This window comes from Erythrolamprus reginae, chromosome 12 (genome assembly GCF_031021105.1).
Source record: "Erythrolamprus reginae isolate rEryReg1 chromosome 12, rEryReg1.hap1, whole genome shotgun sequence".
NCBI classification, from domain to species: Eukaryota; Metazoa; Chordata; class Lepidosauria; order Squamata; family Dipsadidae; genus Erythrolamprus; species Erythrolamprus reginae.
In genome coordinates, this window is record NC_091961.1 from 17,860,885 (window position 1) to 17,877,137 (window position 16,253).

Here is a 16,253-nt window from a genome sequence, read left to right on the forward strand (position 1 = left end):
CTTGTATATTTGTCTTCACTATTGTAGACATACCTGTTTGCACATCATGATTGATCCCTATCACAGAAATGGACGCATTTGCAATGGGATCTCCTTGTTGATCTGTCACTGTGCCCTTAATACCACGATGTACCTGCAAGACAAAGTTTTTAGGGTAGGAGAATTACAATTTTTATTTTAAATTGTTTAGATGTTGCCTTTCCTGTGGTCACCCACCTGAGCCTCCAGGACACACTTCTGAAAATTCCATTAAACTATTATGAAAAGTCGGGTGCCTGTTGAGAACTCTGATGGCTGACAGGATACATGACGTGTTTTCCAAGTTAGTGCACTGGACATATTTTGCATTGTATGCAATTAGGGGAAAAACTTGTTCTGGTAATCGCCACCCACCAAAATGTTTGAGGGTGCTCAGAGCAAGAACCGTACAGGAACTAACCCTGTAAATACTGTCCAACCATCCAATATTTCTACTGTCCTTGAGTAGCAGACAACAGAAGAACTAAGCAAGCTTTCAATGCTCCAGCGAGGTATATTAAAACAATGTCATTTAGCAGATGAGGCACCAACCTTGAACTAGAGATACTTAGATTTAAATCCAGCCAAACAGGGAAAGTAGAGACTTGGGAAAGTAAGTAGAGACTCTTCTCTAGACACCACCTTGAACTCCCAAGAAAAGATGGCTTATAAATGTAATTTTAAAATGTGCATTAATAATTTCCCTCTTTTCCACTAAAATTACTACTTGGAGACAACACATGAAAAGTACAACTGTTTTTCATCTACGCTATCCAGCCAATTGTGTGGATGAACAAGTTGTTCCCATCATGACTTGGTGAAGGACACTCACCTATATGCAAGTAAAGGTTTATTACTGGCTTAATCCTTACTGATGAGCAGGGTGTCAGGTGCACCCAATGTATGTTGAGATATTCTAAGCATTAGATCCGTGATGGAAAACGTATGGCGTGTGTGCTACAGGTGGCACGCGGAGCCCTATCTGAGGGCACACAAGGTCAGCTCTAGCGGCGTTTGCATGCCGGCCAACTGATTTTCTGCCTTCTGGAGGATGTGGGGAGGTCGTTTTTGCCTTCCCCAGGCTTCAGGAAAGCTTCCTGAAGCTTGAGGGTGGTGAAAAATAGCCCAATGGGAAGTTCATTTTCAAACTTCCAGTTGGGACATTGGATCAGTTTTTCTCCATCCACAGGCTCTGGAGGCTTTCCTGAAACCTGGGGAAGGCAAAAACGACCTCCCCTTGTACTCCATCTCAAGGCATAAATAGGCTGGAATCTTTTTTGCCATCCACAGGCTACACAGACATCAGTGAGGCCTGTGCACATGTGTGTGGGGGGGGGCACGTGAAGTTATGCACATGTGCACAACCCCACGTGGAGAGGGCATATTACATTATAGGCGTGCTATGGCACCCTCAAGCAAAAAAAGGTTCACTAGGTGCTACTTTGCTATATCTGCCCAGCCTAGCTGAAAATATATGTTCACTGCCACTCTGTGGACCAACTCTGCACCTCACCTGCTCCATGAATGTCAGCAGGGATTCCTTGTTGTTTTCCCACTCCTGTGGAAGTTCACTTTCATGGGGAAATTTGTCACACCCAGGATAGATGGAGAGTTCCAGACAGTTGGAATGTAGGTAGCTGAAGTCGTTCAGGGCTGAAAGAGTTAGCAGGAAAAGGACATCACCCTCCACTCTTCACTTAAGGCCTTAATTCCCTTAACAAACTCACTTCCAAAACTTGTACAAAGACTACAAAGTTGGGATGAAATGAAATTTAACAAACCTGATTGACGTTTAAACCTTTGAAGAGTGAATTTCATGAGAAACCAAACTTTACCAGAGAACTGCTTAAACCAGGGGTCCTCAAACTTTTTAAATGGGGCCAATTAATGTTCCTTCAGACAGTTGGGAGGTCAGATAAGTTGGGTGGGCATGGCTAGGTGGTCATGTGACTGGGCGGGCATGGCAAATTTAGCAGTCCAAACAATACACATAAATTAAACTTTAATTTGTTATGCTCCTGGGGGTGGAAAGCAGGTTAGTGAAAGGATGTGGCTGTCTTCTGTGTGCCCATTTTTGGCCTTCCAAGACCTCCGTGCATCCTGTTTTTGACCTTACCAGCCATCAGTAGCATTCTACCATCCAAAAACAGGAGTTTTTTTGGCCTCAGCCTCCAGTATCACTCTGCCAGCCAAAGATGGGATGCTTGAACACCCCGGGAGTCCAAAAACAGGCCCGTTTTTGGCCAGTAGAATACTTCTGGAGGCAGGGAGGCCAAAAATGGACCTTTTTTGGGAGGCAGAGTGGTACTGTAGGTCAGGGAAGCCAAAAATGTGACGTGGAGGCCTTGGGAGGTGGGAGCAGAGTGGTACTTAGAGGCTGGAAAGGCCAAAAATGGGATATGTGGAAGGTTAGGGGTGGGAGCAATGTGGGTAGGCAGGGTAATGTGGGCAGGGAAGCCTCATGGTCCCGTGTGGGCTGGATTAATGGCTTTGGTGGGCTGTATCTGGCCTGCGGGCTGTAGTTTGAGGACCTCTGGCTTAAACAATAAAGATCTCCTATTTAGCCCCATTTCCTATTGGAAATCACACAGACCCAGAAATCTATCTAAACCTAGTGTCACCTCTTCATACACGAACACGTACACACACAGAGAGATACCCACAAGATTACAATTCTGAAATTTCCTTATCTCATGCCTTTAAATTCTTTAGCTTGTTATTTCCTCCTTCCTTTTTGTGTTCTGCAAAATGAGAGGATATTTTGAACCAAAAATATCAGCATTGTAATGAAAAGACATAGAATTCCTCTCATGTGCTCTGTGCAAATTCAGAACCAAGCACGAGAGGACCAAAAAGGCTTTAGACAAATACAAGTTGAAAGCAAAAAGAGGCAGAAGAACTTGAAAGAATCTTGTTTCAAATGTGTACATCCACATGCAGCTGTGTATTATCAATAGTGGGCACCTCTAACAGACGGTTGAAATTCCTTCTGCTTGTCTTTCATGCTTCATACTTACTGCCTGCTTGTGATTTCCACTTGGCCCCGTTAACAATCCCCATTCCGTTGGTCACATCTTGATCGTGACAACCTCCACGAAATGTCTCGGTCATTGTGAGATGGGCCGATGCATAGGAAATGGCCAGCCAGCGGAAGATGGCATGGTCTGGGGTCTCTTTGACTTCTGGATTTTCCTCTTCATAGTCCTCCAGGGATGGTGGAGGACCTACTTCATTCTCATTGATCGGCCGAGCCATGTTAAAAGGATAGGTGATGAGTTTCTCGCCTCCTTGGAAGTTGGCACCAAGCACAAAAGGGATCTTCTCCATCCAGGCTAGGATAGCCCTCACCTCAACTGCCACCTGGGAGAAAAAGATTCCCAGGTAAAGTAATGGATATTGGAAGTAATGTGACCACCACAATATTCCAATGAAAAATAAGTATTTTTTTTCTTATAAGATATGATTTAGCTGCTTTTTTCCATTTAAAAAAGTAAAACTATTTAAGTTTTACTTCGGTTTCCATCTCAACTCCTGGCGATTTCACAATCAATTTAGTTTTCTTAGTAATAGCATAGCTCCAATTTCTTCTGGAATGCCTTTTCAACAACTAGCCTAAAGCCCTGGGATTATGTGGCGCACTTAACCAAATCCTCAGAAGGTCAAACCCTATTCATCTTTTCTAAAATCACCCAGCCCAAGCAGATGAAAACAAACAAACAAAAAGGTTGGGTCACTCTTTTTAACTGATGGAAGCTTATTAAAGTGAGTTAGTTCCAACTTAATTGGAATTGATCTGCACACTGTAGATTTCATCCAATCCATTAACTATTTCTTGTTTATCCTTTTATAATATATCTGCAATTATTTCTGTCATTATATCTCCCAAATCCTCATCTTTATTTTCTATTATATTTTGAAATCTGAGATAAATCTGTCAACAAGATTTATTATTGATTGTTCCAGCTCTCTATTAATAATCAATTTTTGGTCTACTATTTCCACTTTCTGTAAGAATAATTTTTTTGATAGGGACAATTAATAAATAAATAGCTTCCCAGAGTTGTGGGTGTTCCATCACTGGAGATGTTCAAAAATGAACTGGACAACTATTTGACTGGGTTGGTATAAGGCTGTGATGGAAAACCTATGGCACATGTGCCACAGATGGCCCACGGAGCGATATTTCTCGGGGGGGGGAGTGCACGTGAAACCCCATGATGCACACTGGTAGAAAAGGGTAAAAGGAACCCACCCCTGGCTCCAGTGCATGTGTGCACTGTCCAGCTGATTTTTGGCCTTGGGAAAGGCCGTTTCGCCCTGCAGAGGCTTCAGGAAAGCTTCCCTGAAGCCCTGGAGTGCAAAAAACCCCTCTCAATGGGCAAACGAAACATTTGGAAAAACAGACTTCTGGTTTGCCCATTGTGCTGTTTTTCGCATTCCAGAATGTCAGGAAGCCTCCTGGAATCCTCCATAGTGCAGAAACACCACCACGGGCAAACTAGAAGTCCATTTTACTGAATTTCCGGTTTGCCCACTGGGCTGTTTTTCCAGTGTTCCAGGCTTCAGTGAGGCCTGTGCACATGCATGGGGGAAGGGGCAGTGAAGGGCTATCAAAATCTTTACTGCCACACTGTGGGCGTGGCTTATGCAGAACTCCCTGCATTTTCTTTCAACATCTTTCAGTGCAAATTGGGTGCTCTGGGGTGGAGCTCCATTTTTGCTACCCCACTGCGTTCCCCCCCATCCAGGCAATAGCCCACCCCTGGGTAGGGGCGAAAGTGCGCATGTACTGGGGCAGTGCAGGGGGATACGCATGCGTGAGAGGAAGGAAAGGGTGTGGCCAGGTGCACACATGCTGGCACATGCAAACACACCCTTTTGGCACATGAACTAAAAAAGGTTCGACATCACTGGTATAAGGTTGAGCAGGTAGATGAACTCGAAGACTTCTGAAGTCCCTTCCATCCCCATGATGCTACATTCTATGTTTCTTGAACTGGATTATTTCTGGCTTTAAAAACTCACATACATGTATTAGGGGCTGCTGGGTTTTTCCTGCACCAGATGCTCACCCATCTTCTTCCATCTGTGTACTTACTGCAGCATCTTCTGCACGGTAATGGTCAGGAATTGGCATGTGGTGGTTGGGGACTCTGTGCGGTACCCATTTTCTCTCTTCCGCAGCCCAGAGGATGCTGTTGAGATCAGGGAAGTTCTCAAAGAGATCAAAGCCTTCTTCATTCCAGTGTCCCAGAGCCCAATTCCCTAATTCTGAGCCCTGAAAAAGAGATTGATGATGATGATGTTATTTACTTATTCGATTTTTATGTCGTCCTTCTCCTTAGGGCGGCTTACAACATGTTAGCAATACCACTTTTTAGCAGAGCCAACATATTGCCCCCACAATCCGGGTCTTCATTTTACCCACCTCGGAAGGATGGAAGGATGAGTCAACGTTGAGCCGATGATGAGATTTGAACCACTGACCTACAGATCTAGAGTCAGCTTCAGTGGCCTGCAGTACAGCACTCTACCTGCTGTCCCACCTTGGCTCATATTGTTATTCTCTGACTCTTGGCAACTGTATGACCCAGGTCTCTCCACATTTGCCAATCTTACACTACTTCTTCAAATTTTTCTGTTCTCTGGCTAGTGTCAACTTTGATGGTATCCAGCTACCACGTTTTTGGCAGCCTGGTTTCCTTGTACTGCTAACTCCGAGTCTACGGAGAGGGGCGGCATACAAATCTAATAAATAATAATAATAGCTTTCTCCAGTGAATTCCTGCACAAGACATGGCTGAAATGCGGAGGAAAGAGAGGGGCGGCATACAAATCTAATAAATGAATGAATGAATGAATGAATGAATGAATGAATGAATAATCATATTCATAGCTAGACCTTACTTTTATTTTTATTGATTTTTATTGCTTTTTCAGACAGCCTCAATCACAAGGAGGCTTCCCTATTTTTGTTTCCTATGCTGACGGTGCCAAAACAGCTGTCTAGGTGTGTATAAAACTAACATTGGCAGTTGTATATAAACACTAACTTCAAATGTGCAAGGCTGAAAATTGTTTGGATGCTTTGTGCTCAACTTGGGCAGAAGACTTGATTCTGAAATGGCTCAAGCAGCCAACTTTTTTGTTTTTCTAGTAAAGAAAGCAAGGCACAGCTGTGCAAAGCCAAGGCAGATCTTAGTGTGCATAAATTTAGAAAGTTAGCAAACTGGTGCATTTCCATCTTTTTTTGTTGTTGTTGGTAATAGCCGCCACTCTTCCAGTTTGGGGTTTCCTCCCTCTGCCTTTGGATCCCTTCAGCTTAATCTACCGAGTCAGACTCACCATTTGGCTGGCAATCTCATAGCCATCAGGATTGAGTGATGGGACAAGGTGGATGCGGGTCTCCGTCACCAGGTTCCGGATGCGTGGATTCCCATCCTTGAACTCCTTGCATATAAACTGCATCAGCATAAGCAGCAGCTCCCGACCCAAAACTTCATTGCCGTGGATGCCTGCTGTATAGCGGAATTCTGGCTCTCCTACAATAATCCAAAATGAAAAGTTGCATTAGAAAAGGCACCAAAGAGTCCATATTTACATCAATCGTGCTATTCCCTTCCCCTGGGAGAAGCAGAAAGAAAGGGTTCTGCTTGGGCCTACTTGAATCGGAACAAAGGAAGAATTCACGCGCAGAGATTTCAAATCAAACACTTTTATATGTAAAACAGAATTTGTACAAACAAAGCCAGGCATTTCGGTCCCTGTTGGCAGCTTTCCCGGTTAAATTGGCAAAGAGATAAGAAACGGGCTGCAGCCAGGAATCAAAGCTAATTAAAACACACACACACTCACGGATCTCCAGGTTTTCCTCAGACAGCTGCATCTCTGCTCAATGAATTTAGAAGAATAAGAGCAGTTTGCCAGTGAAGCATTTCTAGAACCTCGAATCTAGGACTTCTACCATTACAAACGTTGGAACTCCACACCCCATTACCCAGATACCCTCACTTATATAATGTCTGGGTGTAGTCAACTGTTTCCTAGCGATGTAACTGTCTAAACTTTCTTACATAGACTCACCTTTTGAAACTTTTCCCATAAAGATATTCCTGTCTGCTTCGTAACCTTCTGACACGGGCATCTAATAGGGGCTCCTGATCCCCTACGTCTCCCTTCTCCTGTGACTCAGACATTACCATCATTCGGGTTTCTACAGTCTGTGGAGGTTCCTCAGGTTCCCATTCTCCCTCACTCTCACTCTCTGACTCAGTTGTCAAGAACACTGGCCTAGGGTACCAAGATGGACCCGGTTCATCCTCCTCAGAATCTGTGACTAACTGAACTGTTCATTGACCACTCACAACAGAAAGTAGAGGGCAAATGAAATTAAAAGCACATTTTATAAGGCAATGAAAATCCACTACTTTGGTCTTTCTTTTCTTTTTATGATCCTCTACTCTCTGTATTCAGAATAGAGTTGGGGCAACTGAATGGAGCTGAGCATTTGCTGGCTGGATGTCCTTCCCGATGCCTATGTGGAGTTCACAGCAGATATTTTTTTCTCTCTGTGTCCTGAGAAACCGCTGTCACTGCCTAGGATTGAACTCTCAGCCTTCTGAGTGGGGGGGTAAGTGTCTTCACCTCTAGGGCACCATGCAGCTCATACTACTTGATCTAATATTATACTTTTTATGTATTGCTTCGCTTATTTATTACATTATCTCTATCAAGCATGACTATTGTCTTTAATATGATAATTTTTAGATCTGCAGGTAGTCCTTGACTTAAAACTATTTGTTTAGTAGCCATTTGAAATTACAACAGGACTTAAAAAAAATGACTTACAACCAGTGTTCACATTTATAACCATTACAGCATCACGACTGTCATATGATCAAATTTGGGTGCTTGGCAAACAGCCTGTATTTATGACAGTTCCATGTTATATGATTGTCATTTGCAACCTTCCCAGCAGGTGGGAAAGCCAATTGACTTAATGACTGCAAGATTTACTTAACAACCACACTTATTTGTTTAACAACCATGGCAAAAAAAAATCATACAATTGAATGCTATTAGCACTTAACAACTCTGCTGATAATAATAAGTAAAATGTGTATGTCGTATTGTGCATGTATATAATTCTTTTATGTCTATGTATACACCCATGCTCTTCTCTTGAACTAAGATGAAAAGATCTGTGATCTGATCTGCAGAATATTTTGGGATGTCTGTGTCTTTGGTGCCTGGCCTGCTGAAGGCAGTGGGATTCTTACCCAGTTCATGCTCGCCTGGATTATCAGATATTTCCATAGCGTAGATCTTAAGTCCTCGAAAGCTTTTGCCAATATTGTAGATGCGGGTGATGGTGGGACATTCTTCATTCACTACCTTCATTAGCTGCAGGGAAGGAAAACAATGGTACTCCCACCCAGAAAATCAAAGATAGAGATGGGATTAGAAATGGGTTCATGGAAGCTTTTGGAGCATTCACATTCTGCAGTGGTGCTGAGCTCCATCCAAGGAGAATCCATAGGACATACAATCCCCCTCAGACACACTGTTGTGCTCAAGTTAAAATTGAAACTGTGTTGGATATATCTCCTACTATTCTTTAACTCTTTATCTCTAACCCACTTAAATACAGTCTTCAAAGCAGCCTTTCTTGAAGAGTAAAGATCTTTTTCAACATGCATATTTACCTGTCTCATATCCTTGTAGTTGTGATGGCGAAAGTCCAGGTTGTCCACTGATGTCATCACTTCATTTTGCAAACTGTAATAGCTGTGGATGCCTGCAAAACAAGAGGGGGAGGGGGGGAGGGAAGAACAGATTAAACGTGGCAGGAACTTTAATACCAAATCTTCTCTCTCTGATACTGTTAGGACTCTGTCCAATCACTTGTGTTGGCAATATGTAAAACAGCAATGTATGTCTGTAGATTTAACTGTGTTAATGTATGTAGCTTTAACTGTATGCTATTTCTGATTGGTTGATTGTGTTGCAGGTTGCCACAAGAGGGAGATCATATCTCTCTCTCTGATATGCTTTCCTTGACATTCTGTTCTCTGTTGTATCTAAGCTGTGTTTATACTTTGGTATATTTGTTTACTGTGCATTCCTTCTTTGGGTCCCATCAGCCAAACAATGTCAACTGGCGGGGCCGTGGGGAAGAGCCTTCTCTGTGGCAGCTCCAGCTCTATGGAACCAACTACCTCTGGAGATCTGCATCCTCCCCACCTTACCGGCCTTCTGCAAAAGCTTTAAAGACCTGGCTTTTCTGGCAGGCCTGCAGCTGTTGGTTGAATGAAATATCGCTTAGATCCAGCCATGAGTGAAAGTGAGTGTTATGTATGTATTATTAGGGTTTTTAATTATGTATTTTAAATTATTTTAAAATATTGTTTATTTTTTCTTGGAGTCCTTCAAGTGTTGGGCAGCATACAAATTAGACTAATAAATAAATAAATAAATGACACAGACAACTGGTAAGAAGACTTTGTAACTGGATATTCTTTAGACTGTTAATCTGACTATGTGTATGACCTGGACTGTTTACTGGATTGTGCTATTTCCTAAAGTAAACTTTAATTCAAGTTAGTATATCTGTGTGTGGCTGAATAATTATTCATAACTACTCTCATAAATGTTTCCATTTGCATATCATTGTTACTCAAGGGTGACTTTGTGCATATATTAAGGGATAGCTGCTTATTATCCAGTCAGAATTTTAGCTCCACTTAGATCAGTTTTGCTAGCAGCAAATCCCTAAGAACTTAGTCTTCCCCATCACCTTCTACAAATTACCTTTAAAAAAAAAATGTCATTTTGAACTGGAGAACAGACCAAGGACCACTGTTTCTTCCATACTTACTGGAGAGTGGACATCCCAGGATTTCCACTCTCATACAGAGGCTGCCATTCCACGTCAATGGATAGAGCCGAATATAACGAGCTACCTTCGGTTCTGGAAATTCAGTCATCACAGGAGTGTCTCTGTCAACGTTTCCATAAAAAAGCTAGGAAAGGGAAAAGGAGAAACAGGGAAAGATTTTTATTATTTTTTAACCAGTCAAGAAGGTCTAGCTACAATAGAACTGTATGCTTGAGCCTCTCATTTTATCTGTCTTAAAGATCTTTCTAATGTACTTTAGCAGTTCAGAGTCCTTTGGACATATGCCCATTAAAATAAATATTGGAAGAAGGACTCCATACCTACTAATTTATTTATTTATTTATTTTTATTTATTGGATTTGTATGCCACCCCTCTCCGTAGACTTGGGGCGGCTAACAACAATGATAAAAACAGCATGTAACAATCCAATACTAAAATAACTAAAACAACCCTTATTATAAAAACCAAACATACATGCAGACATACCATGCGTAAATTGTAAAGGGCTAGTGGGAAAGAATATCTCAGTTCCCCCATGCCTGATGGCAGAGGTGGGTTTTAAGAAGTTTACGAAAGGCGAGGAGGGTGGGGGCAATTCTAATCTCTGGGGGGAGTTGGTTCCAAAGGGCCGGGGCCGCCAGAGAGAAGGCTCTTCCCCTGGGTCCCGCCAAATGACATTGTTTAGTTGACGGGACCCGGAGAAGGCCCACTCTGTGGGACCTAACTGGTCGCTGGGATTCGTGCAGCAGAAGGCGGTCCCTGAGATAATCTGGTCTGTTGCCATGAATAATGTACATATTATAAATAAAATAATGGAATTGGCTGAAATGAAGAGATTAACTATGCACATTTAAGAGAAAGAGGACACCGTTTTCTATAAAATTCGGGACAAATGGTATAATTGGCTACAAAAAAGATTTTAAAATGGGAATAACTAATTTATCTACTCTTCAAAGAGTGCTATGGTAAGACCGAAGATAAATAATTTTCTTCGTGGGTCAGGCATGCTACAATATACATAAATCTAAATTGAATTAAATCAGATCTCTGAGATCCAATAAGAGGTTTATTTTACAATCTGGAAAAAAATGTATTTGTAAAAATTAGAGGTGTTTTTTTATCTTTTATTTTTTTATTCACTTTGAACTGAATTATGTATGTTTATTTTCAAGAGACATAGAGTTAAATCAATAGAGCATGAGAATAACCGCAAATTATTTATTATGTAGCGTTATTTATAAAACACAATAAGGAAAGGAAGAGAGAGCAAGGCATCTCTCAATTTTTTTAAAAAATTGTATGTTTGGGGATTTTGTTTTCTTTTGTATTATGTATTGAATTTATATTGGTTAATAAAATCTTTAAAAATTAAAAAAATTAAAGAAACAAAAAATTAATTTCCAGAGGACTGCAGAGAAAATGATCAGACTTTATGGTGCAAACTCATAGGGCAATCAACATTCTTTTAAAAAATTGTTCAAGGGAGCACCTTGAACAATTTTTTAAAAGAATGTTGATTGCCCTATGAGTTTGCACCATAAAGTCTGATCATTTTCTCTGCAGTCCTCTGGAAATTAATCTTGAAATTGATCGACAGATTTGCAAATAAAGGTATTACCAAAGTAAAGACTGACTATGGTCCTTAGATTTTTGAAATCAACAGCACAATCCTGGCTAATCAGGATAAAGCTTTTAGTACCCTTGGCTGACATTTTCTACTTGGCAACCTTCAGATTGTGGGGATTAAAGCATCCATAATTCCCAGCCAGCAATTTTGGGAATTGCCATTTCAGCGCATCTGGACTCTTCAAGTCAGGTGAGGTGTGAATAAACAAACATTGTTAAAAAACAAATCACTTCACATCAGGCACCAGAAGGATTTTACAAGATCCAATACATACCATTTCTTCATAACCATTACTGTACATGAGCCAGTTCTGGCTATCGTTGCTAAAGCCAACGTAGAAAGTGGTGACAAAGTCCTCACTAGAACAGAGAAAAGAAAGGGAGGGATGATCAGTGGGAGCTGGGAAGCCAATTGGAGGCAACATCAGCACTGTCATCTCTTGCCCTTTTAAGAAAACCAGATTCCTAGTCTGGGTGAAGAGAGTCTGAATATATGGGAGTGATGCTTAGTAAATACTCAAAAGCCGGGTGAGGGTCCAGAAAGCTTCCACTAATCAGGAACTGGAATGCCCCAGTGCAACAATAATTATACGATAAACAACTTTTTTTTTTTTTTGCTTGATACAATACCCATCATGTAGAATTCATTTTCTTCTTTGGGTGCAGAATTGTAGAGCATGCAGAAATCCAGTACAGAGCAAACAGTATATTGTCATCCACTTTTCCCATCCGCCTCCCTTTATTTCATCCATTCAACTGACCCTCCAAGACCCAACACATACAGCAGACTTCCCCAGACCCTCACATACTGGAGCAGAGAATCCCGGCCTTGGATGATGACTCCCGTGAACTTGGTAATTCGTCTTGTATCCACCTGGATCCACTGTATGCTACTGTCATCTTCTGCACACCAAGCACCATCGAAGTAGTCATTCTCATTGGAGCCAGCCTGGAGGGGAAAAACATAATAAGGAAAGCATAGAAATACATATTTAAATCAACACTGAAGTGATTTAAAACATGCAGATTGTTCAACTTTCTGGAAAAAGATGTGATTTAACAGATTAAAAGATTAACAGAAGATTAACAGAGTTGGGGGGAACCTCGTAGGCAGCGGTGGGCTACGAGCCAGAATGCTAAATTGCGTTCACTGCCACAGCTTGTAAGTTCTTGCGGGGCCAGTGCGATTTTGCTTCCGCACCTGTGGAGGTAGCAAAATTGTGCATGGAGCCGCAGGTGCGCCTGTGTTTCGGTGAGGGTTTTTTGCTTCTGTGCATGCTGAAACACGGGCACACCTGTGGCTCTGAGTGCAATTTTGCAACCTCCACAGGTGCAGAAGCAAAATTGCTCTGGCCCCACAAGAACTTGCGAGCCGCGGCAGTGAGCACAATTTAGCATTCTGGCTCGTAGCCCACCACTGCTTGTAGGTCATCTAATCCAACACCCCCTTCCCACCCAAGCAGGAGACCCTACATCATTTCTGACAGATGGCAGCCCAGTTTCTTCTTGAAATCTTCCAGTCATGAAGCTCCCACAACCTCTGAAAGCAAACTGTTCTATTGGTTGATTGCTCTCACTGTCAGAAAAATTCTCCTTATTTCCTGGTTGAGTCTCTCCTTCATCTATTATTCCTTGTTTGGCCTTCAGGTGCTTTGAAAAATAGCTTGACCCCTTCCTCTCTGTGAAAGCCCCTTAAATATTGGAACGCTGCTCTCACGTCTCCCCTGGTCCTTCTCTTCACTAGACTAACCATGGTTAGTGAAAAGTATTGAGACGCCAGACGAAGTGCTAAACAGTGGTTCCCTTTATTCAGCTCTTTCCGCAAGTGACAATCAGCTGGGAACTCACCAGCCGGCAATGAGAAACTCGGCTCTATTTATACTCTTAAGGCTCGCGCCAAAAGAGCTGTCCTGCGTCTGAGCCAATCAGACGCCTCCTAGCCTTTCCAATCTGCCTGGTAACAGCATTCACCTCAGGCAACTATTTACATGGCATATTAACATACTCAACACCCCTCCCTCCTTAGTCAAGTGCCAACTGTCCATCAGTTGAGCCATGTGATGAAGTCCTCCAATCGAGTGGGTCTGCGCGAGGCTCGCTCAGACCTGCGCAGATCAGTTGAGTCTGGGACTTCGTTGGTGGAGGTTGGCTCTCTGTCGGATCCGGAGCCAGGCTGGGCCCGAGTGGGGGCTCCGGCCTGCAGTGAGGTCCGGATGGAAGCTGAATCGACGTCGGAGGAGGATGATGGTGGCTCGTTGGTGTCGCGGGAGCGTTCCAGCCTCGGTAAGCCCAATTCTACATCCAATAATTCTGGTAGTGCATAAGAGTCTGCTTTGGGGGAAGAGGTTACAATGGCGGTTTGCGTATTTTCAGAGTTAATCCGCCCTCTTAAGTAATCAATGTGCCGTTTCCAAATACGGCCATCTTCTAATTGTATTAAATATGTCTTAGGTCCCTTTTGTTGTAGGACTTTCCCTTTGGCCCATTGAACTCCCCCATCAAAATTCCGGGCAAATACATTTTGGCCTAGATACATACTTCTTTCAGGTAATACAGACATCTCACCTTGACCCATGGTATTTAAATAGCGAGGGTGTAACCTGTCTAAAGGAGACCTTAGTTTCCGCCCCATTAAGACTTCTGCAGGGCTTCTATGGGTGGCAGCATTTGGAGTAATATGTTGCATTAACAGGAATTGGTCTAATTTATTTTGTATTTCTCCAGGGCCTGCTCTGCGCAGCGCCTCTTTCGCCACCCGTACATAACGTTCAGCCAACCCATTAGCCCAGGGGGAGTAAGGGGAGATTAGCGCATGCCTGACCCCTAGATTACTCAAGAACACCTCAAACTGACGAGCGGTCAGTTGTGGCCCATTATCTGAAACAAGGACATCAGGACACCCATGGGTTGCAAATAAATGATACAGAGCCTTAATAGTGGCACATGTTGTTATATTTTGCATAGCCACTATCTCTACCCACTTAGAAAAAGCATCTACGACAACCAGGAAATACTGGGACCCTATGGGGCCAGCAAAGTCTATATGTATCCTGGACCAAGGTCCAGTGGGCTCTCCCCATTCTACTGGGGCCGTTCGAGGGGGATTTGGCCGTGACTCTTGACAGGGGTCACACCGGCCTACCCAATGCTCAATATCGAGGTCTAGGCCCGGACACCACAAGTATCCCCTCGCCAAACCCTTCATTCTGACAATGCCTGGGTGTCCCACATGTAACATAGTCAGTACCTTTTTCCTAAGTGTAGTTGGAATGACCACTCGATCCCCCCATAGTACACATCCTTTCATGTAGGACAATTCAAGTCGCTTCGTCTTAAAGTCTGCCAGTCCCCCCTCCTCTGGTCCCCCATGCCAGCCCCTGTGTATACAATTTATTACTGTTTGAAGAATGGAATCTGACTTAGTATGCTCAGCCACTTCCCTGGCTGAAGTTAGGGGGGTTTCTTCTATTTCTAATAGTAGTACATCATCAGAAGGAACTGGGTCTTCCCCTCTTTGTGCCAAAGGGCACCTACTTAGTCCATCAGCGTGGCTTATGGACTTCCCTCCCTTATGTATTAAGGTATACTGATAACTGGAGAGGAATAGAGCCCATCTAATTAGTCTAGGGGACATGAACGGAGGGGTAGGTTTATCTGAAGACAATAATCCCAAAAGGGGTTTGTGGTCTGTTACTAATTCAAACCTCCTTCCAAATAAGTAATTATGAAATTTCTTAATGCAAGCTATTAAAGCCAGGGCCTCCTTATCCAACTGGCTATAGTTTCTTTCAGAAGGGGTCAACGTTCTAGAGAAAAAAGCTATAGGTGCCTCAGTGTTGTCTGGCATTACGTGGGCCAATACTCCGCCCACCCCATAAGCCGAAGCATCGCATGTAAGCCTTATGGGCAAGACTGAACTGTACTGCACCACCACACTATTAGAAGTCAATAAGGTCTTTATTAGAGAAAATGCTTCGCGTTCAGGTTTGCCCCAGGTCCAGGGAATTCCCTTCTGAAGGAGTCGGTGGAGGGGTTCTGCGACCGTTGCCTTCTGTCTCAAAAAAATAGAATAAAAATTCAGAAGACCTAAAAAAGCTTGTAGTTCAGTCTTATTTGTTGGTTCAGGTGCTTCGGTAATTGCTTTTAATTTGTCAGTTGTGGGGTGGATGCCCTGACTGTCTATTCTATACCCTAGAAATTCAATGCTAGTGGTGCCCCATACACACTTGTCTGCTTTAACTCTGAGCCCCTTAGATTGGAGTCGTTGTAGCACAGCCCTGATTCTCTGGTTTAATTGGGGAATGGATTTAGCCGAAATTAGAATATCATCGAAGTAGGGTATGGTTCCTTCAAGACCCGTTAACACTCGCTCCATTAGGCTCTGAAATATCCCAGGGGCTATGCTTACCCCGAATTGCAATCTGGTGCATCTAAAAGCACCTCTGTGCGTGACAATTGTCTGAGCCAAAGAGGTAGGCTCATCGACCGGAAGCTGCAGGTATGCCTGAGCAAGATCGATCTTTGCAAAGACTTTTCCCTCTCCTAGGGAGTGTAGGAGGTGCTGAACTACTGGTATGGGATAGGGGTGATGCTGAAGGGCTTTATTAATAGTAGACTTATAGTCCGCACAGACTCTTAGTGACCCATCCGGTTTTAAGGGTGTGACAATTGGAGTCTCCCATGGCCCTTGCTCTACAGGGACTAGGATTC

General features: G+C 43.0%; 1 protein-coding gene across 1 annotated transcript in view; it reads right to left on the bottom strand.

Moving 5' to 3' along the window:
- Positions 1-16,253, bottom strand: part of AEBP1 (AE binding protein 1) — a 42,951-nt gene that overhangs the window by 3,107 nt on the left and 23,591 nt on the right. Inside the window, exons 12-21 of the mRNA XM_070765508.1 lie at positions 12,353-12,492; positions 11,819-11,903; positions 9,896-10,040; positions 8,724-8,815; positions 8,298-8,421; positions 6,364-6,560; positions 5,117-5,296; positions 3,036-3,378; positions 1,532-1,671; positions 34-133 (exon numbers count right to left, since the gene is read on the bottom strand). Of these exons, the coding sequence (XP_070621609.1) occupies positions 34-133; positions 1,532-1,671; positions 3,036-3,378; positions 5,117-5,296; positions 6,364-6,560; positions 8,298-8,421; positions 8,724-8,815; positions 9,896-10,040; positions 11,819-11,903; positions 12,353-12,492 (1,546 nt within the window). The remainder of the gene's footprint in view (positions 1-33; positions 134-1,531; positions 1,672-3,035; positions 3,379-5,116; positions 5,297-6,363; positions 6,561-8,297; positions 8,422-8,723; positions 8,816-9,895; positions 10,041-11,818; positions 11,904-12,352; positions 12,493-16,253) is intronic.